Consider the following 24121-nt stretch of genomic DNA (forward strand, 5'->3'; position numbering starts at 1 on the left):
ATATTAACATATAGCTACAAGATGGATAGTTTTCAAATTATAAATCCATTATTAAGTAAGGTACCAAACAACTTTTGAGAGAATAAAAAGTTTAAGTTCATATGTATGTACTTATAAATTAAAATTTTAATGTGTATGTTATTTATAAGAAAATTTGCAATTGCAATTACTTCTTTTGAAGTTATGTTTAACATTCTAAATAATTATTTACTTCTTTGAATTTTTTAAAAACGATGCTTATTTCTTCTTTATATTTAAAGTGATTCTCGCCTCTTTTTTTTTCTTTTTTTTTAAAAGCTTTCATGTTAAGCATGCAACTTGACATGTTAACTAGACTAACAACACTCATCTGTCATCACATGGAAACAAATATTACTAAAAAAAATACAAAAATATGGAAAGACTAGACCGAAACTCATATATTAACAAAAACAATACATAGATATACTTATTCATTCTAAGAACAGACTAGATGAAAGTCTATTATACCAAAAAAATGATTATCTATGAATAATCATAAATTAGCCGACTTATCAACACACTTTTTTTTTCACGAAAAATATGAGTAATCATAAATCTGATTTTCCTATTGGAATTAAGAAAAAAAATGGAAATAAAACTTCAATTAAAAATATAAAATAAAAATAAATAATTTAAATATTTAAAATATAATACTAATAAATTATTTTATTATATATTTACAAATTATAACAATTATTTTTTTCATTTAATTGTCTTATAAAAATTGTAACTTTGAGAGAATAATAGTTTAATATAAAAGTAAATAAACAATTATAAAATAAGTAATTAAAATTTATTATTATATTTACATATGATTTTAATACAGATATAACTACAAATAAAAAAAAATGATTATTACTTTACTATAATATAAGGGATAGATATCTTAATTTAAAATCATAAGTCAAATATGTTATTTTTAAAAGTATGATAAATATTCTTTTTAACTTGGGAAAATATGAAAGATGCTTGTAACCCCCCTTAACTTAATCTAAGAGTAATTACTTTCCCCTTAATTATTATTTGTATGGATATTGACATAGAATACGCTCAATTTTTTTATATCTAATTGATTACGAAAATCTTTACAATTTTTAAGCTATGACATAAAGAATTATATAATTTCTAATAGTATTGCCAACAAAGATAGATAAAAGTATAAAATAATATGTTATATCAATAAATTAAATAAAACATTTTAATTTTAAAATATATTTTTTAATTTTATAAATATTTTAGAAGTATATACATAACCAGTATTTGGAAAATCAATCGTAAAAAAATTATTTAAGAAAAAATAGTCAGAACAATATATTAATAAACTAAAATAAAAAAACTTCACATATGTTAAATTGCGTAATATATAGTTAAGTGTAAATTTTATTCTATAAATTTAGGTTATAAAATTAAGTTAAGTTTAAAATCTAATTTTTAATATCAATTAGAAATTCATTTTCCATCTTTTCACATAATTTTAAAAATTATTTTATATTTTAAAATAAAAATGTTTTAGTAGTGAAGAGCCTAAATGGACAGAAGTAGATTGCAAGAAAGAAGGAGTGAAGGCAATAAATAGAGGATTTATTAGCCCACAAATCAATCTATAATTTCATCATCTTAATATGAAATCCAACTAATTTTATTCACTTTTAATTACAAATCCTTTTTGTGATTAATGGAAGCACACAATACAGTTCTCTGTTATTATTGTTGGGAATAACATAAAGTCCCAACTACAATATAAGATGCATCACCTTCCCTCACACTTTCACCTTCACTCCTGTCGCTATTCCTTCTCTTCTCTGCTTCGTTAGTTATCTCAACTTCAAAACTTTCTCTTATTCACAATCAAAATCACGCACTGTTAGGGTTTTCTCATTTCAATTTTCAGTTCATAATTGTTTCATTATAGTGTTTATTTAATTTCACTCAATTTAAGATTTTTGGATGATGGGGAATGTCTAATAAAATATAATCCCTTCTTCGGATAGGTTTGCGCGCAATTGATGATGCCACGTGTTTCTTATAAGTGACTTGTGAATGTAGGAAATTTTGATTTTGATGGATGCAGCAAAGGGATTGGAAGTTCCAAGTGAGACCCTTGAAGCAGAAGTGAAAGCCTTTTTTGATTCTGCTCCTCCTTTGCAGAACAGTGATGGAATAACTCAACAGTTGGATCAGTTCATTCAACGCAATTCTTCTCCCTCAGGTGTGTTGGTTGTTACTACATTCGATGTTGTGTTTCTCTCTTTGTGTGCTTCCCATTAATGATGTGTGGTGGATTTTGGTTCTCCAGCAAATGGGAAAGCGAGAAGAATTGTTTGTGTGACTTCTGGTGGCACCACTGCTCCGTTGGAACAACGTTGTGTTCGTTACGTTGACAATTTCAGTTCGGGTCACAGAGGGGCCACATCCACTGAGTACGTTGCAGTTTGCATTGCCTTGTTCTTGTTCTGTAAATATTTCTTTTAATTCTCTTGAGAAGAACAGGTTGGTGGTTGTGTTGTAGGTATTTTCTGAAGGCTGGATATGCTGTTATCTTTCTGTGCCGGAAGTGAGTTTCTGGACCTGCAAAGTTGTATTTTCTTATGTTTTATCTATGTGGTGATCAACAATAGATAATTTGTGCAGGGGAAGTTTCCAGCCATTTTGTAGATCCCTTCCTGATGATCCTTTACTTGAATGCTTCAAGCCCATCGATGAGTCGAACATTCAAGGTTACGAGTTTCTGTTTTATTCTCTTCTCGCACCATAAGAAAAGATAAAATTATTATGATTCAATGAAGGCTAGAAAATATCTAATTACCTATAAAACGTGCATCGTCTTTTTTTTTCCTTCAATTTCTCAGACAAAGTCCACTCAGATTAATTTCATTTGCTATCTTGTGACATTGTCAATTAGCAGTTCTACTTCAATTTTTTTCCTTGGATTGCTATTTTCTACAAACTCCTGGAGTTGTCCTGACTTTGACAAATTCTGTTTTATACTTCAGTTTGCGAGGCTTATTCGGAAGCAGTGAAGAGGGCTGTCGTGGATCATCACACTGTATGACGCGGAGTTTGGATTTTGTGCTCTTCATTTATCTTATTTTCCGTGATTTCATGTCATTTTTTTAATTTATGGTGCGTCAGATTCAAATTATTTGGATATAGCTATAGCCTCATTGGGGTTTTTCATTCTAATGCAGGCAGTGACAGGTGGTCTCTTGTTGAAACTGCATTTCAACACCATATTTGAGTATCTCCAGGTTAGCTCTAGTCAATGTTTGTAAATTGTAAGTGTTCATTTGATGTGATGCAAGAAATGCTGACATCTCCTATATTGTACTTGTTCTCATTCAGTCAGTCTGGGTGTTTACTGACAATTGACTGTGGAGGTGGATATAATAATTATTGTGTCTTTGATTATCATGTGTTGGTCTGATTGCAAGATAGCGAGCCACTTATTTTATTATAACTTTTAGTAGGTGTTTAATCAGTACATTTGTCAGTGCTGATTTTTCATTGTTAATTTTCTTTTGTTTTTGCAGATGTTACAAATTATTGCAGTGTCAATGAGGTGTATTGGCCCGCGTGCAATGTTCTATCTTGCTGCTGCAGCGTCGGACTATTATGTTCCTTGGAAGGAAATGGTATAAATATGCTATGTTGGTTCATCATTCCGTGAAAGTTTTATTGCAGTGTATTGACTTTAATCTTGGTTTAAATGATTGTGTAGTTGGTTACAAACAAGAATTTATCTCTATGAAGAGATTCCAGCGCTGCTTGAATCAAATATAAAATTTGTACAGGAGACATTATATTAGAGAACTTGCATGTAGCTTCATGAGTAAACTTAAGGAATGTCACATACTTCCTAGCCTTACTTCTGTGTCAGTAAGACATGGACTTTATGGTGGCATTTTCTTCATTAGTAGTATAACTCTTAAGGCAATAGTTTGTAACGCCCAAGAAATGGTAGCATTTTCTAGATGCTACTGGGTTCTTTCACATGTATCAAAAGTGTGTGGAACTTTAAAACTCCTGTGCCTTTAGATAAATTACAGTCGAGAGATGTTAAAATGGGAAGATACATATTTGAAAATCAAAGTAGTTTTGTGTGGTTGATTATGAAAATAAAAGTTGCACTATAATGCTGGGTTGGAGTTATAGCATTTCAATGAAAAAGTTTACTTTGCTTGGTAATGTTTATCTTGATGTATATTAATCCTGCAGGTAGAGCACAAAATTCAGTCAGGATCTCACCTCTTGGATGTGAAACTAGTTAATGTGCCAAAAATGTTGTCAGTGCTCAGGAAAGATTGGGCTCCTCTTGCTTTCTGCATATCTTTCAAGGTATTGATGGTATTCGGAAAAAAAATAATGATAAAAAACCTTTTGTTTTTCTTTTGAAAAACGGTTTTGCTAATCATTGCCCTGAATGATAAAGGAATCAAGAAATGAGAAGTTTCAAGTACAAAGTACATCATCTGATAGGAAACTTGAAAAGCTTTGCTTTTGACTTGTAACTTTCCATTTTTTATTCCTCAGGCACTGGTTAGCAAAACAGTAACAAAAAAATGTATACGAACCTATGCCGTTTTGACAAATATTAAATTGCAATCACTGGTATGACAATAACGTAGATGTCTTATTGGAAGTTGACAGTTGGCGCAAAAGCGTGGGTATAAGTTAGTTAAGTCTAACTCTGCATGTGATGATACCTCTGCATATCAACTACTGTCCTTTCCAAAGTTATAGAAAAGTATAACTTTCTACAGGAACTTCATTGTCTATGCTTTTCTCTAAGAATTTGAAGAAATAAAAATGGATGGCCTTTCTTTTGAGAGTATCAAAATAATTCTTTCACTAATTAAATACCAAATTTAGAAATTATTTAACAATAATATAAACTAATTTAGAGATCAAATTTTTTTTAGTCTCTAAAATAGTCTCTAATTTAGTTACTATATCAACTAAAATTTATTTCTATTTCATCATTTTTGTAACGAGTATAATGATAAGGTATGTTAGTGATGTTATTTTGCTGTTGTTTTGCCAACAGACGTCCAAACACAGAATGAAATGACGTTATGAGAAAAAGCATTCATTCGGGTTGACTAAGATTTACCTTTCTTCGTTGTCTGACAGTTAGAGACAGATGCAAACATTCTTCTAAAGAAGGCTGGTGCAGCTCTTGAAAAGTACAAGATGGATGCGGTAGTTGCAAATGAACTCTCATCTCGCAAGGAGCAAGTGGTGGTTGTCACTAGTGCTGAGAAGGTTCTCGTTATGCGTAATAAGAGTGATGCTGATAATGATGTAGAGAATCCCCTGATTAAACTTCTGTCAGACAAACATGGCACTTACATTGAGCATCCCGGTAGATGAATCTAAGCAATGACTTTGGCTCCTCGTCGTTGCAGTTCCGGACACTAAAAAAATTGCATCAATAAGTCATCAACATGAATAAAAGGGATGGATACAGAGCAGGGCTATAGAAGAAAGGAAATTTAACAGAAGACGACAGTTCTAACCATACTTTTGACGTACTTCAGTGATTTATAAATTTTGTATTTTACTTCTTGTGCTTCTTCTTATTGTTAATTGGGCTACCCTTTTAGTCATATTAATCGATAACATTCAATTAAAAATATTTGTATCGTGATACTTGGTACAGCTTTTGTGGTTTAGGGCCATTAGTTTAATAGTTAAGATGAACAGGTACCATTAAGAAACAGCAAAAGGATTATGTATAGTGAAATATTAACCCATGGTCTGACAAATCTTGAACTTACCGTGACGTATGAACTTTAGTAATGAAGACAAAACCACTAAAGTAAATTAACCAGAAAAACAAAAATATATTGCATTTATTTTGTAGGTTGGTGATTAAGAATGTGCAGTCACAGAATACACGATCCCAGTTAAATGGCGGACTTTTTATTCTTAAATAGAAAAGAATTAATATTTTAGAAATGTTCTCCATAGAATTTATTTAAATAAATTAAACAACAATTCGTAAAAATACTAATCACTCACTTATGATGTAATGATAAATGAACTATTCTCTGCAGACAAAAAAATAAAATAAAATTCCAAAAACGTCTCATTAATCCTTCACCGTTTCATTTTCTTCCCCCAAGATCAACGAACAAAATAAATTAAACTTTCAACTTGCATAATAGTATTCAACAAGAAATTGTCCTGTAGGTTTCGCTTACATAGAAATCTAAAGTCGACGTTACTAGATATTTCTCCTAGGCCTCTCCAAACTTCTGGAGCCTTTTTTTTCGTGTATCCCCTTAATTTCTAAATGCACTCTCAAAAATTTTAAAATAGACATTTTGCCTTTTATAGAACTTTTATATTAGTGACTTCTGAATTATTTGTTTTGGAAATCTTTCGGAATAAGCTTCCCAAAATTTTCAAAATATGATGTTTAAAACAATTTTTAGAACAAAATTTTTTAAATAGAAATTTTAGAATACATTCTTGAACAATCTTTCTAGAACAGAATCTCGAGAACAAATTGTTTAAAACATATACAATACTTTTCTGGAACAAACTTATAAAATTTTCAGAACATATTAAATACATTCCAAAATAAACTAACCTAGATGATATTTTCTTCCTTTCCTATTTTCTTCCTTTCCAAGAGTATAGCTTCCTTTCCAAGAGTATAGCATGCGATGGAGAGTTCCTTAATTTCTTATTTTAAGAAATCAATAGGAAGAGAGAAAAAAAAAACATATTCTCCCATGTGTCCACATCAAATCTCACATATCAAATAAAATAATCTTCATTTCCAATCACCTTCTTCACTCCATTTCAAGTAACTATATTCTTTAGTAAAACCATTATTCTTTTGTATCTACTATCAAGTCAATCCTAACTTTGATGTGAACATTATCACACCCTCCAATCCCAAAACTACCAATGGAATGGAAGAAAAAAAAACTTGAAGAAGAAAAAAGACTCAAACCATAAAAAAAAAATTATTTAATCAATTCATCATTTTTCTTTTACATGTTATTTTTTGTTTTTCAATTTCAAGTCATCCAAAATTATTTTTGTATGTATGTAATATTATTTTTGTATGCATATTAAATTTCTATCGTTATCGTTATAAAAGTTGAGTAAAAAGAGAAAAATACAGATACACAGGACCTGCACCTGCGCTTGAGTTTTCACAACTGAAAAACCAACTTCTCAATTGAGATTGAAAATAACAAAATATATGTACATATATTTGTTGTGAATAATAATTACAAAAATAATTAGATTCGCTGAGGCAGACATCATGGTATTGGTTTGTGGAAACAAAGTCCCTATGTTGATTAGAGTGCCTCGTCACTGTCTGAATCATCAAGTTCAAGACCTTCTGCTGCCAAGAGCCTGCTGATAGTGGTCTTCTTTTCTTCCTCGGCCTTTCTGCGCATCAAATCTCTCTTCTTCAGTACAAGCGTGTGCCTTTTAAGGGTGTTCGAGTAATAATCGGCCGAGGCCTTCTTTTCTCTTGCAAGAATCTTCCTGGCTTCCTCTGGATCAGTCTGCGATTATGTGATATAATTCCAATCAGATGCACAGAAAAAATTGGAACATTGCTCAGAGAACACATGAAATATATGATACTGATTCTTTCCAACACCCATTATGGAGAGAAAAACAAATGTGCAATGTTATATATGAAGCGAGGATCATGTTAAGTTCACTCAAACAGGGAAGTGACAGACTTACTCAAGTAAGAAAACCAGGTCCTCATGTTGATTATGGTTGGAAGAAAATTTGACAAAACTATGACCACTCAAGCTTACATTAAGCTGGCCACGTTTTCAAGCATAGCACTATACCTTTGAATGAGAAAGTTGACGCACGCGAAGATTTAACTCGCGCTGTTGCTGTTCAGCCCAAGCAACAATGGCCATGTCACCCCGCTGATCGAAAGCTTTTCGCTTTTTTATAAGCCAGTCCATCCATGCCTGAGATGCCTGAAGGAAACAAAGCAGCAGCACAATGGTCAAGATAAGCAAAGTAAACATCTTCTACAGCAGAAGTACACTTCCATTATTATCCATTTTAAAAGTTAGTAAAAACAATGCTTAGAGAGTTAGAGGCTCTTCTGATTTAGATGTTACACTGTCGAGAAAAGAAAGCAGAACATGAAAAATATATTCTCTGTACACAAAGATGAAACAGAAGTTATTTGATGAAGTCCTGCAGTTTGATATGCTAATACAATGGACATAAAATCTTAGTATTTGTTTCCTTCCTAAAGGATTAAAAAATGAAGTGGTTTGACTGTTCATTAACATCTAAAGACTATGCTTGACAAACGGTTCATATAGTAGATACAACTTAACATTATTTTTCTGTCCATCTAGTACATACTAGTTTTACTGACCACCCTAAAAATAGAAGCAATTGAAAGTCTTCAACACTATTGCTGAAAAGAATTTGTTCACGCTTGATACTAGGAACAACAGCATATTATAATCCACTTAAAATTCCTTATAACAAGATCCATACTGGTCCAAAAGTACAAAAAGTGTAAATTAGAATTCTAAAGGAACAAATGTGGCCAGTCAACGGCTGATAATCAAACAGCCCAAAAATATTACCTTCATAGGGTTGACCCTGTTATCAACATCATACTGTCTTCGCCTCTCTCCATCTATAAGTAATTCATAAGCAGCTTGAATCTTGATGAATCTAGCTTCTGCTGTTTCACCTTCTTCAAGGTTTCCTCTGCCATCATAGACTTGAAGAGTAAAGTAAACAAGTTACTATGTATTGAGAGATTATACTCTGCTTTTATAAACAATACCAGCACAGAAGAGCTGTTTCACAACTAAGGTGTGTGGCACACAGTTGAAGAAACACTCACTAGCCATAACTGCTTCATAGGGACATTCTTGTAAAGAAAAAACAAAATATCTCCCACGTTCCAGCAGACTAGCATTTAAAACAAGATGTAAAAACTCAAAATCAAAACTGATCAGTTGTTGCAATTGCCTGGCTTCATCTTGAATGAGCATAATCATATATTGCTGCTAGATATAGCATCAGGCCACCACAACCAGCAAAGTTAAATATCAAATTGATAGATACATTTCAAATGACACTTCAAGAAAGCAAGTAGCTAAGATGGAGATACACACCATCTGGATGATAAAATTTGGCCAAGCGTCTGTAAGCATTTTTTATCTGCTCCTCATCAGCATCTCCTTCCAATTCTGTTGTTCACACAGACAATTGGAGAAGGAACTGTCAAACAAGTACGCAGAGGAATTTCCCATCTCTATTCTCTTTCTACAGAAAAAGGACATTCGTTTCCACTCCTAAAGCTTAGATTTTCCCTAAACACTTGTTGCAGAAAAAAATAAGTTCAGCTTATGGAAAAGTTAAAATAATTTGATATTTTTTTTCTTCTTCAATAAGTTCTTTTTAAAAAGTTGATTTGCTTAGGGCTTAAGCAATTTTTTTTAATTTCAGCGTTACCCATAATTTCTTGTCTTTCTAAGATTCCTTTTTTTTTTTTTACCTTAAAGCCGGTTGTTCTTTTCCCATTTTCTCAGTAACGCCAATTGTCAACAAACTTGAAAGTAAAAATTACCAAGAGTTTCATATGGGGATTTTTGTTCAGCCCAATTCGACGCCTTGGCTACGGTTCTCCTCTGATTCACGCGAAACCATGGATTCGAACCCCAAGAACCGATTGTAGAGTACAGAAACGGCGAGGTTAGACGAGACTTGCAATTAGGGTTTGGAAACAAAACCCTAGATCGAAATTGATGTCTGCAACTAATGAAAGAGAACACCGTCTGAGGTCTACACAGGGTTCTCAGATTGCTCATAGTTTCCCTCTGATTTTTTAAGCTCTTCACTCTGTGTCAATTCGAGTACCAATTACAAAACCCTTTCTTGTTAGAGGAAGACGTGAACGAAGAGAAGAGGTTCTGGGCCCCTCAACGATAACTAACACCCATGAATCTCACAGAATCTTTAAAGTTGCCAAATTTTTTGCTGCAATTTTTTTTAGAGATGAAATGATGATTTTCTTTTCTCAATTTTTGATGAATGAGAGCCGCGAATATTTTTCCCGGGAAACTTGTGGAGGATGGTTATTGATTGCGAATTTTTATCAATTAAGTTTTAATTTTTTTTTATGTGTTGTGGTAGTAAAATAAACATTAATAAAAAAATCATAAATAAACATGACTTTAAGTGATTATATGAAAAATACTAAACTTATTATACAATTACTATTACATGCGTAAAAAAAAAAATTAAAAAAAAACACCTTTTTCTTATCAATTTATATTGTGATCCATGTATATTTTTAAATTTCAAAATGTCTGTATGGCCATAGAATTGAAATGATTTTTTCTTCTCTTTTCACATACAATAAACTAAAGAGATAAATTCAAAGTAAAGTAAAAGAATACGGTTTCTTTTAAGATAGCAGAAAGTTTTTCATAAAGATGTAGTACTTAAGATGATACACTGTTTATGTACAATCATACTCTCTAGAGCAGCAAATCACAGAATTTGCTTCATGGTAGGACACTAACTTTCTTAATCATATATTCATATCCAAAACTCACTAACAGTTTCTGCAAAGCACATAACAGATCATCCAGTTGAAGTTAAGCAGTATGAGGCACATGTATCTTCCTTCATGGAGCAATCTTAGATGATTTGTAGAGTCCCGAAGAGCCTAAGTTAGGGAAACTAGGGAAGTTCACATGGACGAGAAGCCCAAAGAGAGCAAAGAGTGCGAAGACGGTGAAAGTATTCCCCAAGAGCCAGCAAGCCACGAGCAGCTTGGTGAGTTGAGAGGATGCGTGACATGTGAAGCAGAGTTTGTAGTCTAAGGTGATCTGCCTGTGGAGAATATAATGCATTTGACTTCTTCATGGCAGTGTTACAAATCAGCAAATATTGCTTTCATAAAGTTGTAAGAATATCCAATGTACCAAAGTAAATAAAGTGTGTAAAGACATCCTGATATCAGATTTAGTCTGGTTAAAAATTCAAAGGATTTCTAATGAACAAATTTTAGATGCTATTCCTTAAATGTTTTTCAGTTTTTCTTTCATCAAAAATAGAGTTTTATCTCAATAACATACTAATTTTCAATGTAGGATTGGTGCAATGAAACTCAAATTCTGGTTTGAGAACAATACTGAAAGTATTTAGAGAACTTCATATAAGTTTTATCTGTAACTAGTAGGTTTTTCAAATGAGGATATATTAGCCTGTACTATCTCAAAAAGAATTAGAAAAAAAAGGGCATGCAGTTACCTGGATTACAAAACCTTCTAGTGCATCAAATTTTTCCATAGCAGCCATCTGAAGTTCGAAGTTTCCTACACCGAATGGATCAACTGCCATGTCATGGACCAAACTCTGCTGAAGTTTTTCCAATCCCTGTGAAAGAGCATCTTCAGCTTGTTGAGAATTTAGGCGGAGGTTGTTAATACCAACAATTTGTTGATCAGTCAAAGGCTCAAGTTGTGGTACGATGATCTGCAAAAAGCGGCTAAGTGATCGGTTTTATTGAGTTTTAATATATCTAAACTGCACCATGAACATGTAAAGTACCACTCCTTGTACAAAAACATTATCAGATAAAATATTTTTGTTCTAGACATTGTGAATACATAGCGATTAAACTCTTGTTAAGGAAATTTTTTCACTGAAATTCAAATACATGGTGAATACATTCTTGACAATCTGTGTAGAGAAAGCGTAAGCAGTTATCAAAATGAGATTTAGTGTGCGGTATGTACGTTTAGAATTTGAGATGGACGGGAGCCTCCAATCCAAAGGAAGATTCGCTCCACTGATGCTTTCCACACACCAGAGAGTAAATAGAGAACATCAGCCTTTGCAGCATCTGCTTTCATTCTGACGAGATTTGAGTAATGGTTCAAGACACTCTGAACCACTACATTCAGCTGAACATCAGGTGCTTGAGTTTGAAATGCATGTCTAAGCTCTTCATTCCGCCTGTGTTGCTCTTCAACCCATTGCCCATATTCAATTTCAAAAGCAACAATAACTGTTTCATATAACCGAAGAACTACTAAGAACAATATAACAAGCTATAAGCACAGTGCTGCATACACAAAAGGAAAAAGTACAATAGTGGGACAAAAAATTAACATCAAAACCAACATTGATAATTATGGTAGCATGGGGTCATTAAAATTGTCCGCATCATATTCTCCTATTTGAAGCATGGGAAATTGGATATAGCATAATACATATTGCAATATTAGATGCGGGGATTTTTACTTAGCAGTTCATGGAACAAAGTTGTAAATAATCTGTTGCTCTTAGAGATGTGAACATATATTAATCAACAAATTGTGACTTGTAAAAGTTAAAACTTAACGAAATAAAAAAGGATTAATGAAGGTGCATTATGCAGAAGGGGGTATCAGATGAAGTCCATGGAAGGGTCATCATACTCACCCTCCACCTTTAGTCTATCATGTCAGGAAAAAGGGGATACCATATGCACATGAAACCAAAAGGACTTGTAAGAGAAGAACTGATATGTATATAAATTGATATAAGAACACATTTTAGAAAGAACCTGGATTTATTGTTTCTGATGTTGATCCTATATAGCTGGCATCTAGTGCAGTACCCATGTACAGACCCTGCAAGTAGATATTTTGGTATGAACTTAAACATGAAAAAAGAAGGAAGGAATATAAAAAAAAAATCACAATAATAAGAAAGGAAGATTAAAGGTGGTGGTGATTTTAGAGTTTTGGTTCACCTGTTTTCTTGCTTTCCCAATTTCCAGCTCCAACTGCATGAGCTTCATGCGGCTTGATTCTAACTGTTTAACATACGCCTACGCATAACAAAAAGGTACAATCAGAAGACAGATACTGGCTACCTTGTAACTTCATTTATTCTACCTTTTTCCTTAGCCGACTTTTCCGAGCAGCCTCTCTATTTTGAGCTAGACGTCTTCTCATCTAAACATTCATATTAGGCGGTTATCAGACACAGACAAGTAGACAACAACAAAAACATTCATGTTTTAGAGAATTCTTCAGTCACTGACAAAACTTCGTAGTACTATAAAAATTGAAACAGGAGATAAGGAAACACTTCAATGGCTATGCATATGATAGAAGAGATATGTATTGAAGAAATTCCATCACCTTATTAACATCTTTATCAGTGGTCTCCTGATCGGCTCCAGAAAGCTCTCTTGATTCTTGAGGAATATATTCAGACTGGAGAATTCAAATTCAAAAAACTGTTTAAGACTTATATATAGTCTAGTTTTCACATAAAATAAAGTTAACCCCCCAAAAAACTAAACCTCACCTTGCCCTCGACATTAGTGTCTACCATTAATATTGGGGAAGCAATTGAATTCAGGCCACCATCAACTTTAAAGCCGTCACCCCACATGCCAACTTGCTGAAATGGCTCGTATATGTCCATTTTCATTTATCTCTGGTAGCAAAATGATAAAAGAAGAGCTCTCTGCAAAAACATTAGTTTGATGCCACTTATCACCAAACAAGAGACTTGACGATATTGCTACAGTACTAATTCTGATTCCAATAGCTCAAAAACTTCCCTCTGTCCCAAAAAATAATAGAGTAACAGTATCAGCAGTTTGCAGCAACAAAAACAGCATCTATGTTGCCATCTGCAGGACAGATTGCAAGGCCTCCCTTGGCAGAAATGGTGCTAAAATCTTGCTAGTAAAATAAAGCTCTCAACCTCTAACCAGATTCACACTAGAATTTTTGTTTCAGCAGGTCAAAATAGAAAAAAGATCAGCAGAAAACTCCCATCAAAAGGTAATAAAAATAAAGTAAGTTTAACTCAAATAATCAAAAGCGTCATATTCATTCTGTCATAGTAAATTCAACGTCATCCATGACATGAAATTTTTTTCTAGAACCAAACAGCAATCGGCCAAAGTGGTACTAGTGTTTGACCCAGTTAAGTCCAAGGTGTTGCTCAAAACGACAAGGAATCCAAATTGGAACCAAACGAAACACTAATACTACTGTTGCAGAGGGAAGAACATAGACCTACCTATATAGATAGCTAGGTAGCTTGATAGAATATGCAACCTTGGAATTTGGTTAGTCGAAGATCTCCCAGATGATGCTCAGAATTGAATATATATAGATATGTACATGTGAAAACTGAGTAGCTCAGTTGGTTGATTAATAGTATCCTTATTATTCTTGCCCCGCATGCAAACAAATTGTAAAAGCAATGCTGGGCCAAAGATAACAAAATGAAATTTAAAAGCTACAGTAAATAAAACTAATCACAACTTTTACTTTTTCTTCTTTGATTAGAAAACTCTCTGAACAGTCAACTTGCTAACTTCGTTACCTTCCCACTCCAACACAAAAATTAGTGAGTGTGACAGCGTTAAAAAATCAATAATGCATTAAAAATAAAGTTATGCTGTTTCAGTTCTCTTCTCACAGACATTTTTTTTCTCACATCACTCGTTTTTATCTCATTTTTTTTTGGTTTCTCGTTTCTTTCTTTGTTATAATAATTCTGGTGTGAATATTTAAGGGAAATAACGTTCCTCCACGAAATATGAAAAAGAAGAAAGAAGGAACTTTATTTGCTCGCAACTCCCACTTTCCTTAACACCATTGTCATCCCTTCCTGCTCTTTTCCTGCGACCACTTACGTGTGGAGATATACACACACATATTGTTTATTGTGTTCGAAATACACTTTTGATTCTTAAATTATTGATAAAATTGCACATCTTCGTTATTTTGCTGTAGATCATATAACAAAAATGCTACTATGAACAATTGAAAATGCTATATTCGTGAAATTGCTTGCAAATTCTTGAACTATTTGACTGTGTGTTTAGATTTTTATTTTCAATTTTTTTTTGTAAAATAACTTTTAATAAATATTTTTTAAATTTAAAAAAAGTGCTGTTTGGTAACATTGTTAACAAAAAATTAAAACATCAAAAAGTTACTCTGTGGTTTTTCTAAAGAAAACTTTCTTTAATTTTTTAGAATGGTTGGATCAAAAACAAAATCAAGTTATTTTTTTGTTTTAAAATACTTTATAAATAATTATCATCTATGTAGCACAGAGATACGTATAATCTTTAAAATGTAAGATACAGGGACATAGATCTATATATTATATAATTTTGAAATATATAAATTGAAAATAAATATTTATATGCAAAAGTATGTTTTAGATTCTTTTGGGAGCATAAAGATATTTTTCATGACTGATTCAAAAAAAAATTGTTCCTTATTTGTATAATCATAATAAAAATTTATAAAATAAATTTGAGTTTTTAAAAAATTATTGTATTTATACCTTTTAAAATTATGTTTGAACCATATCTTACGAGTGTCGTGCGAGTGTCGACACGATACGTGTATTCAACACGATACCTCATTTAAAATAAGTGTTTGAGTCTTATCATACAAACCCATCTCTAGTCATGTTTTGTTATAACCTTTTTGCAATTAGAAAATAAATAACAGAAAAAAGAGTCAACAGTAACAACAGAGGTCGATTGTTGTACAAATTTAAACTAATTTTTTTTATTAAACAATTTTTAAAATAAGAAGTGGATGGAATTTGTTTATTAAAATAAATAAATAAAATGTCTACTTTTAAAATAAGTAGATTAGCCAAACACATAAAAAAAACTGAAATTTATTTATTTTATGAGAAAATTGTACAAATCTCTCCAAAATTTATGCTAAATAACATTGATCACATCTTATTTAATATTAAAATAGACATCTAATTCTCATCTATATATTTTACTAAAATAAGATTTATCTTCTCTTTAGTTTTCTTTTTAATTAATGTTTTTCATCTTCCTTATAATTTTAATAAAATGATATTCACTTTTCTTATTTGATTTTAAAATATTATATCAAACTAAAAATAGTGATCTTAAAATTGATGAGATCTTAAAATAATTAATAAAACTCCAACTTTAACTTTTTGTACAGAAAAATAAAATAAAATAAAGAATATAGTACACTGAAGCAAAATAGCGAAACAAGGTTAGTTGAATTGGTTAACTTTCCTTTCATGAGATGTGTATAGTAATTTGTACTTAATAACCTTTCACTTATAATTAATTAAATATTGATTTTCATTATTCCTAATCATATATATTGTAATTACTCCACTATTCATTCAAGGCAGATTCTTTCTGCACCATATCAATTTTAACCTCCACCATATCAATTTTTTAAATTTTCAAAACTACCCTCCTGCATCATATCAATTTTAACCTCCACCATATCAATTTTTAAAAAATTTCCAAAACTACCCTTATTTCAAATTAAAAAATCCAAAATAATAATTATAATTGAGAAATAAAAAAATACATGCGGGAAAAAAAATTCTGAACACAAAACTAAAAATACATTCTGGATAAAAAATTTCAGAATTCAAAAATATGTTTAGAAAATTGAAATCCAAAATATTTTAGATAAAAGTTTCAAAAATAATTTTTCCATTTTTTTAAGGTTATTTTCGTCATTTAGAAGGGATATTTTTATCATTTTCTATAGCTGATCGGTACATGTTGAAATGGTGGAGGGAGAAATTGCCTTCATTCAATGTTGTCCCTTCCAACCTCATAGGGAAAGTCATCACACTTCATACGTATGCTTTTATAAAGGAGAAGCTAAATGACGATTTTCAAAAAAGTACCCAATTTTCTATCTTTTTTTTTTCTCTATTTACATTCTCCACTTTTCCATTAAAATAAAATAAAACAAAAAAAAAATCATTGTGAGATCAACTTTAACCAATAATTTCCCGCATGATATCAATTATCAAGCACGTATTTGATTAGCATTTCATGTGGATTTGAATTTTCTGTCCTACCCTGTTCCACCTTATACCAAAAAAAGTCCTGCATGCTTAGAAGAACACAAAGTTTGAATTTGTGACTCCTCATTTCACGTATACTCCTAATGCTCACATTTGTGCATGTGTTTAAGACTTTTGTTTCCATCAACTTTTATTTTTATTTGAATACAAATTTTAAAACAAAACTTTGCCACCAATTTTAATTGTTTGAGTTGCTTGTTTATATTATTCACACCTTCTTTTATATTTTTCATACTAATAACAATGCCACCATATTTTTTTTACAACAATTTAAGATTTGCAATAGGCAAAGTTTTACTATATAACCATTGTGTGTATGAATATGATTAAATGAGGTATTTTATATTTAAATATAAAAAATTATTTTAAGTTTTCCTAGTATGTTTACGAATATAACAATGTATTGATTATAATTGAATTAAAATTTGAAATGTCGTTTAAAGAACTTCATTTTTTATATATATAGTCAATTGATTTTGTTCTTACGATGTCAGATTTTTTTTATAGTGACTTTTTGTCATTTGTTTCTGGTCTTTTGAGCCTTCGATTTAGTGATATTTTTATGAAATGATTAGGGCAAAGATATTTTACGTTCAAGTTAATTTTAGTAGAATTTGAAGGTGTGAGAGTTGAAAAGTTAACTCTAACGTTTGGTTGTCTCTACTATTTATACCTTTTAGTTAGATAGTTGAATCATCATTGTCATAGGTCCAGTCATAGAACACAAAAAAAACCTAATTACACCTTAATCATGTTTTACAGATAAACTAACTTAATACTTATTAAATGATATTTAAGGATTTTATTTAGATTTAAGTAAATCCGAGTACAAAAGTAATAATGTTATAATTGTAACCATAACACACACATTTGTTTGTTAAATTATTTTACAAATTATTTTTCACTAAATTATAATTATTCTAAGTGTGATATGAACATTATATTATTCTCTTTTACGTATATATACATAAAAAAAATGGAAAATATCCTTTGAAATTAATTTACTTACTATTAATACTTAAAAAAATGTCTGACATTCATCTTATTTTTATGTATGAAATGTAGATATGATTTTTTTAAAGAAACTAAATTAATATTATAATAAATAGACATCAAAGATGTCAACAGAGATACAAGAAATAAAGTCCAAAAAAAAAACATTATCCATGTAATTTGTAACACCATATCCAATAAGGTTCATAAAATGTTGAAAATGAATAAGCATCTCATTCTGTTCCATTGAACAAACTCCCACCACTCATAGTACTAAATACCTCTACATCATGCACATTACACAAAATATATGACTAGGAGGAAGAATTCATATTTCCTAAAAATAATACCAGATTATAATATATAAATGAATTATAATATTTATTTACAAGTTAATTTTGTAAGTTTGAATTAAAATTATCTTTTAAAAAAGATATTATAGTCATTCATAATTTATCATATTTGAGTTCTTTCAAATTATTATGTTATTATTATTAGATGTAGGATTTATGGTTTAAATTATTAATAAATATTTAATCTCACACTTTATAGATTTATTTATTAGTATGAGCGAGTGTTTGGAGATCTCATGTTGAATAAGAAATTATAAAATATAAAGAGAGAACAATCATCACCTTACAAGTCAATCTTAAAAGATTAAATTAAGTATAATTTTATAAGTCAATCTTAAAAGATTAAGTTATTAAGAGGTGAATTCATCATCGTCTCCTTGTACTTCTGTTTATATTTTGATTTATACCTGCACACCAGATTTAATAAGGGATAAAATCTTATCTTAAAATAATATTTAAACAAATTGTAAATGTAGAGTAATTTAATAACATTACAAAATCTATGTATTAAAAAAAAATTATCATTCATAAATATTATTATACGTTAAAATAACCATTCTTTATTATATATATATATATAGATAGATAGATAACTGCATATAAAAATAAAAGTGTTTTATTCGTGAATATATTGATGAAAATTAAATTTTAAATCTAACCACATTTCAAATATTAAAATTATAATATAAGAATGAAATCATTACATGTAATGATATTAATAAATAGTTACAACCATTACGTTTACACACATATAAAAATATATTTTAATTAAATAAATTGTTTATATAACGCGGAAATAATAAAGAAATATATTATGTTGACAACAGAAAGAAAAATAAAACATTTTATAAATAAACACAAGTAAAGTTTAAAACTTTTTTAATAAACATTAAATTGTCTATCACTAATATTTTCAGCCATTACATTTCTATTAATAATATTTTATTTTTGTCATCACTAATACTATCTCATTCCATGGCTGAAAAAAAAAAACTATCTCATTCCATTGAAACTATTTCAAAGTTTCATCTGCAACTTCAAATTATTTCAGAGAGCATATTGGAATGTAGTTCTTTAATGGTAATATTCATTTACACCACGATTATAAAAAAGGATATTTAAACTGATACAAATCGGATATTGAAATAATACTAATAATATCTAAAATGTAAAATAAAATAAAAAACAAATTTATATATTATATAATTATAAATTATATAAATTGATAATAAAAATTTATGTGTATAAATATGTTTTAGTTTAAAAGAATTTATTTTTTATTTTTATAATTATACTAAAAATTTATATATAAATTTGAGTTTTTTAAAAAATTAATATGTGAGATAATATATATATATATTATTAATTTTCAAATTCTGTAAAATAACATCAATGGAATCATTTTTATCGGAGATTTTAGTAAAAAAAAATTATTAAATATTAATTATTTTTTAAAAAAATTAATCATTATATTGATCAAATTAAATATTATTTTATAAATTAAAAAAATTATTAGTATTTAAAATAAATTTTATAAATTTTTATTAATAATAAAAATTACTTTAAATATTAATATTTTTTTAGTTTATAAAATAATACATGTTAAAAAAATTATTAAATAAAAATAAATTTTAGAGAATAAAAATAATAGTTGATATTTAATGTTTTTCGTGTGATATTTATTTACACTAAATAATAAATTTATTTATTGAGGCAGAGAAAAAAAAAATCTACTGATATTACGAATCTATAATATAATTACATTTTTTTATTCTACGTATTTAAAATATTTATTTATGACGAATTTGAATATGAAAAACATATTTATTTTTTTAGAATATACATGCTAATATATTAGTTGTAATATTTTAAAAATATAATTAAAATTTGGCTTACTAAACTAAAAAAATGAATATTGTAAGAGACGAATGTGCTTATGAAAAGGAATAAAAAAGCAAGAAACATGGTAAAAACATAAAGTTGGTGGTTTAGAAAGTTTGTAGAGAAATCCAAGCGTATATATAATATTGTATGATGTGTAAACAGGTGACAGAAGGAAAAGGAAGGATTGCATCAAACATTTGTTAAAGATAGAAAAAAGATATTAAAAAGGAAAAGTAATAGCTTCTTTTCAAGTGGTGCTGCATGATACCTGGTCATGTGCCAACCGGATTTATGGTCTAAAGTGAACACAACACTAATTTAGAGAACAATAAAGTATATAACTATATAAAATAAAATTATTTTTAAATTTTACTAATGCAAAATAATCACCATTAGTAGAAAAGGAGCAATAATGTCACAAATTTTTATGTTGGATATATATATATATATATATATATATATATATATTAAAAAAAGTACAGTTATATTTTTAAAATACAAGCAATACTTAATACTAATCACCACAATCCAACTACATTACAATATCATCACCAACAATCATATGGATCAAATTATCAATCACAATTGTTTTCATTTCATTCATACTTACTACTCATAAATCCGTTTGTCTCACTATACGACTTCCTTTCAATCCTTATCACTTTTGATTTAATTTCAATCATAGTGATTCCATATGGATTTATCGTTTTTTGAAAGACTCATTAAGTATGTCTCTACTAAATACTAACATTTCATTGAAACATCTAGAATCAGGTAAGTTCAAACATCCAATATTGTGTGTATGCGCATTTCATAATGTTTATGAACTATTTTTTAAGCTTCTCATCACCTAATATCTTAGTCTATATTATATCATCATTGAAATTAAAGGACCTCTTTTAAAACATAAGTTTTTCGTACTTAATATACCATTACATAACATTTCATACCTTATCCCAAATGTATTGAATCAATTTCCTACAAGTTTCATATACAATATCATTCACATATATTGCATACCATTAAATTACATAAAATTTAAAATTTTACAAATAGATTGAATATACAAACAAATGTCTACTCTACATAAAAAAAAAACTTGCATAATTCAAATCATTTAAAAGACATGAAGAAAAGAAAAGAAAGAATGAAAGTTTTTTTTTAGGCTAACTTGAGCAAAAATTTATAGCTTATGGGAGAATGGGTTCACTTAAGCAAAAATGAGGCTAAGAGGACAAATTTTTCAGTGCGGTTTCTATTTGAGTGAGAATAAATTCGTTTGAACAAGAATAGGCTCACTTGAACGAGAACAGAACTGAAGAAGAAGTCAAATAAAAGATAGTTTCTTTTGAACTGAGAATCATCTCACCTGAGCAAAAATATCGGTAAATCAGACTCAACAACATACTTAAATTACATTTTCAAAGGTCTTTCACAAATATTTCAATATTACCACTTCTAAACAACTATGAATGATTATTGCAAACTATTATTTGTTCAAGCATCTTTCTTCAATCAATTTCATGCACTCAAAACCATTCAAATTCAATTTAAATAATTATATACTTAAACATGCATAATATAGTTTTCATATTAATTTATTATGTAAATAAACTACCCTAAGGTTCTATTCAAACACATAATTTTTCTTACCTAAATTTCTTTATTCCAGTGGAAATTTTAGCTTAAATAGAGACACCATTCCATAATCTAAGAACATAAAACATGTTATTCAAACATTACCAAATTTCAGTATGGTAAAACAAGTTGAGAGGAATACTTTTTTGAATCGTCCTCATCTAGACGACTAAATCATAAGAAAAATAGATAACAATGGATCATTAGAGTAAAAATAAATTTACTCTATTTGAAAATTTAATCGGATAGAAATTTACTTTTACTTCTCAGCTACTACATGGTGTGATTGGATTTTTGCATTGAATTGTTGTTAGATACTCTTAATATTAAAACCGTGTTATTTGGGTGTTTAAATTTGAAATATTAAATTTAATTGTTAAAATTTATTTAATACAAATGATGAATGTTATTAGATGTTTAAAATTTAGGATCAGTAAACAAATTTAAATCTTTAATTGTTCGATTGAATAGTTTGAAAAAATTATTTTCATGATTTATTAATACGTACATATTGTAAGTTTGTTCTTAAATTTAATAAAATTTTGGTTGAAACCATTGTGTTGTTCTCTGGGTACATACATTGTGGTACTTTGTTATCACTTTCATTTCGTGTTCACGGAGAAATGTGAAATGCTACCAAAATTTTATCAAATTTAAGATAATAAACTTTGTTTGTACATGTTACTAAATTATGGAAAATGTTTTTGCGAATGAGTAGAGTTTCACTTTCAATTACAAAAGTGAAAATTACATATTGCATATCATTATGGAATTTGTAGCGTATGTAATTATGAACCGAAATTAGATGAATGCACGTCACATTAGTAAAGAGTATAAAAAGGGAGTTGATTACTTCTTATAATTTGATCACCAAAATGAGACATATTATTGTTCTTGATTTTTGTTTGAATCAAATACATTAAGATTTGAGGGAAATACATGATCACATGTTTATCTTTAATATAATAAAAAGATATGGACTTGACAAAAAAATATTAGACTGGTATGTGATGAAATTTTTTTTTTTTTAAAGAAATTATGAATGATCATTTAGATTAAAAAAATGGAAAGATTCTTTTATTTTATTTTTCATTGTTTTTTTTTCTTATACTTATTTTTACACCGCCATTTTTCTTTTCTCTTCGTAACAAGACACAAGACTACTACCATGAGACCGTCACGGTAAAAATGTCATTATAGAATTACTACTGTGCTCGTCACTATGACTTTGTCCATGGTGACTATATAGTATGCTTCATTTATTTATAGAAAAAAAAAATTATCAACAGAAAATAAATATTTATTTTAAAGATAAGATATATTTCTTTCAAAAAGCTAACTTTGTATGTAAGTTATTTTAAAAATCAACGTAAAATTTTTAAGCTATATATACTATTTTTTTACATCAATTCTTTGATTAAGTTAAAAAAATCTTTAAGAACTTGCATAAAAAGTTCCGACTTAATATAAACCAATAATAGATGAAATTGTGTAACTCGATGCCTTAATAATGTGTGTGTGTGGCAATTATGCCAAGCTTTTATACGTGTGTTAACATAAACACTTTAAACTTTCTCCACTATGAGAAGAAAATGTAGGTGGTTGGTGAGGCTACTGTAATTTCTTTCTGACGAAGCTAAACTTGATGACTAATATAAAACTTAGAGTTTGGTTATGTATGACAAAGTTCATTCTCTACTCCAAAATATCTATAATCTTTACAAGAAAATAAGTCAACGTCTCCTTCTCAATGGTTATGTGTCATCCTGTTTTTTCTTTTTCAAAATTCTCATATTATTTTTCTTTTAAAATTATATTAATTTATGTTTTTATCAATTACTGTTCAGAACAAGGAAATAAGTGAAAACAATTCTAAGACGACAACATTTTTTTTCTTTTTCTTTCTAGAAGTTGTTTAAAAGCAATACAAATAAGAAATGATAAAAAAAAAACTTTCCTTATGTTTTATAGTAAATTAGTTATACTTTTTCTATATACTAATTTTCATATTTTCTTGAAAAATATTATATTGATGTTCTTTATAATATATTAACTCTCTTTGTTTAAAAAGTTATTGAATCATCAAGTTTCTCTATAAGAGGGTTACATGCAACGTTTATATAATTTCACAATTATTTATGAATAATTAACGTAACTTACTCACATTTCTATACGAATTTTCCTTGAAAGTAAAGTTAAGAAACATGATCAAAGATTAAGGGATAAAAATATATTGGAACCCCAAAAGGATTATACAGTTTGTTGGAGACACATCGACTAGAGATTATTGTCTTTCATTGTATATTAGTGGGTGCAAACCTCAACCTCATGAGCCGGTT

At 29.2% G+C, this 24121-nt stretch overlaps 3 protein-coding genes across 12 annotated transcripts; 1 reads left to right on the plus strand and 2 right to left on the minus strand.

Moving 5' to 3' along the window:
• Positions 1 to 1672: 1672 nt before the first annotated feature.
• Positions 1673 to 5654, plus strand: LOC137821746 (phosphopantothenate--cysteine ligase 2). 4 transcript variants are annotated; one of them, XM_068626484.1, is made up of 10 exons: positions 1673 to 1830; positions 2068 to 2230; positions 2318 to 2441; positions 2531 to 2575; positions 2653 to 2738; positions 3015 to 3067; positions 3210 to 3269; positions 3552 to 3653; positions 4237 to 4356; positions 5152 to 5654. In XM_068626484.1, exons 2-10 carry the CDS (start codon positions 2083 to 2085, stop codon positions 5389 to 5391), a joined length of 978 nt encoding a protein of 325 aa, XP_068482585.1. In that variant the 5' UTR covers positions 1673 to 1830; positions 2068 to 2082; the 3' UTR covers positions 5392 to 5654. The 4 variants fall into 4 exon arrangements, with proteins under 4 accessions (XP_068482585.1, XP_090151711.1, XP_090151712.1 ...); XM_090295585.1 differs by having other exon boundaries at positions 1696 to 1830; positions 5066 to 5654; XM_090295586.1 differs by having other exon boundaries at positions 1797 to 1884; positions 5066 to 5654.
• A 1533-nt stretch (positions 5655 to 7187) lies between these two features.
• LOC137820189 (Chaperone DnaJ-domain superfamily protein) lies at positions 7188 to 10139 on the minus strand. Of its 5 annotated transcripts, none has more exons than XM_090294897.1 (6): positions 9617 to 10136; positions 9162 to 9236; positions 8888 to 9050; positions 8622 to 8761; positions 7854 to 7991; positions 7188 to 7553 (listed from the first exon to the last, which is right to left on the minus strand). In XM_090294897.1, the coding sequence occupies exons 2-6, from the start codon at positions 9198 to 9200 to the stop codon at positions 7341 to 7343; spliced, it is 693 nt and encodes a 230-aa protein (XP_090151023.1). In that variant the 5' UTR covers positions 9201 to 9236; positions 9617 to 10136; the 3' UTR covers positions 7188 to 7340. The 5 variants fall into 5 exon arrangements, with proteins under 5 accessions (XP_090151023.1, XP_090151024.1, XP_090151025.1 ...); XM_090294898.1 differs by having other exon boundaries at positions 9162 to 9366; positions 9617 to 10122; XM_090294899.1 differs by having other exon boundaries at positions 8888 to 8955; positions 9617 to 9987.
• A 311-nt stretch (positions 10140 to 10450) lies between these two features.
• Positions 10451 to 14709, minus strand: LOC137820190 (transcription factor TGA3). Of its 3 annotated transcripts, none has more exons than XM_068624110.1 (9): positions 14086 to 14709; positions 13360 to 13781; positions 13191 to 13265; positions 12942 to 13001; positions 12797 to 12874; positions 12608 to 12674; positions 11796 to 12067; positions 11308 to 11532; positions 10451 to 10887 (listed from the first exon to the last, which is right to left on the minus strand). In XM_068624110.1, exons 2-9 carry the CDS (start codon positions 13483 to 13485, stop codon positions 10735 to 10737), a joined length of 1056 nt encoding a protein of 351 aa, XP_068480211.1. In that variant the 5' UTR covers positions 13486 to 13781; positions 14086 to 14709; the 3' UTR covers positions 10451 to 10734. The 3 variants fall into 3 exon arrangements, with proteins under 3 accessions (XP_068480211.1, XP_068480213.1, XP_068480210.1); XM_068624112.2 differs by having other exon boundaries at positions 13360 to 13521; positions 14086 to 14257; XM_068624109.2 differs by having other exon boundaries at positions 13360 to 13620; positions 14086 to 14257.
• Between the last annotated feature and the right edge of the window lie 9412 nt (positions 14710 to 24121).

The sequence above is a fragment of the Phaseolus vulgaris genome, chromosome 9 (genome assembly GCF_051622355.1).
Source record: "Phaseolus vulgaris cultivar YP4 chromosome 9, ASM5162235v1, whole genome shotgun sequence".
Taxonomy (NCBI): domain Eukaryota; kingdom Viridiplantae; phylum Streptophyta; class Magnoliopsida; order Fabales; family Fabaceae; genus Phaseolus; species Phaseolus vulgaris.

Excerpts from the sequence above, each read along its gene's own strand:
- LOC137820189 (XM_068624107.2), bottom strand. The coding sequence starts at position 9,857 with ATGAGCAATCTGAGAACCCTGTGTAGACCTCAGACGGTGTTCTCTTTC. Across the intron at positions 7,992-8,621 it reads ACAGGGTCAACCCTATGAAG|GCATCTCAGGCATGGATGGA; the intron begins GTAATATTTTTG and ends TGTTTCCTTCAG. Across the intron at positions 7,554-7,853 it reads GTCAACTTTCTCATTCAAAG|ACTGATCCAGAGGAAGCCAG; the intron begins GTATAGTGCTAT and ends ACATAATCGCAG.
- LOC137820190 (XM_068624110.1), bottom strand. The coding sequence starts at position 13,485 with ATGAAAATGGACATATACGAGCCATTTCAGCAAGTTGGCATGTGGGGT. Across the intron at positions 13,266-13,359 it reads ACACTAATGTCGAGGGCAAG|TCTGAATATATTCCTCAAGA; the intron begins GTGAGGTTTAGT and ends TGAATTCTCCAG. Across the intron at positions 12,875-12,941 it reads AAAGTCGGCTAAGGAAAAAG|GCGTATGTTAAACAGTTAGA; the intron begins GTAGAATAAATG and ends TGTTATGCGTAG.
- LOC137821746 (XM_068626484.1), top strand. The coding sequence starts at position 2,083 with ATGGATGCAGCAAAGGGATTGGAAGTTCCAAGTGAGACCCTTGAAGCA. Across the intron at positions 2,576-2,652 it reads GTTATCTTTCTGTGCCGGAA|GGGAAGTTTCCAGCCATTTT; the intron begins GTGAGTTTCTGG and ends TAATTTGTGCAG. Across the intron at positions 3,270-3,551 it reads CCATATTTGAGTATCTCCAG|ATGTTACAAATTATTGCAGT; the intron begins GTTAGCTCTAGT and ends TTGTTTTTGCAG.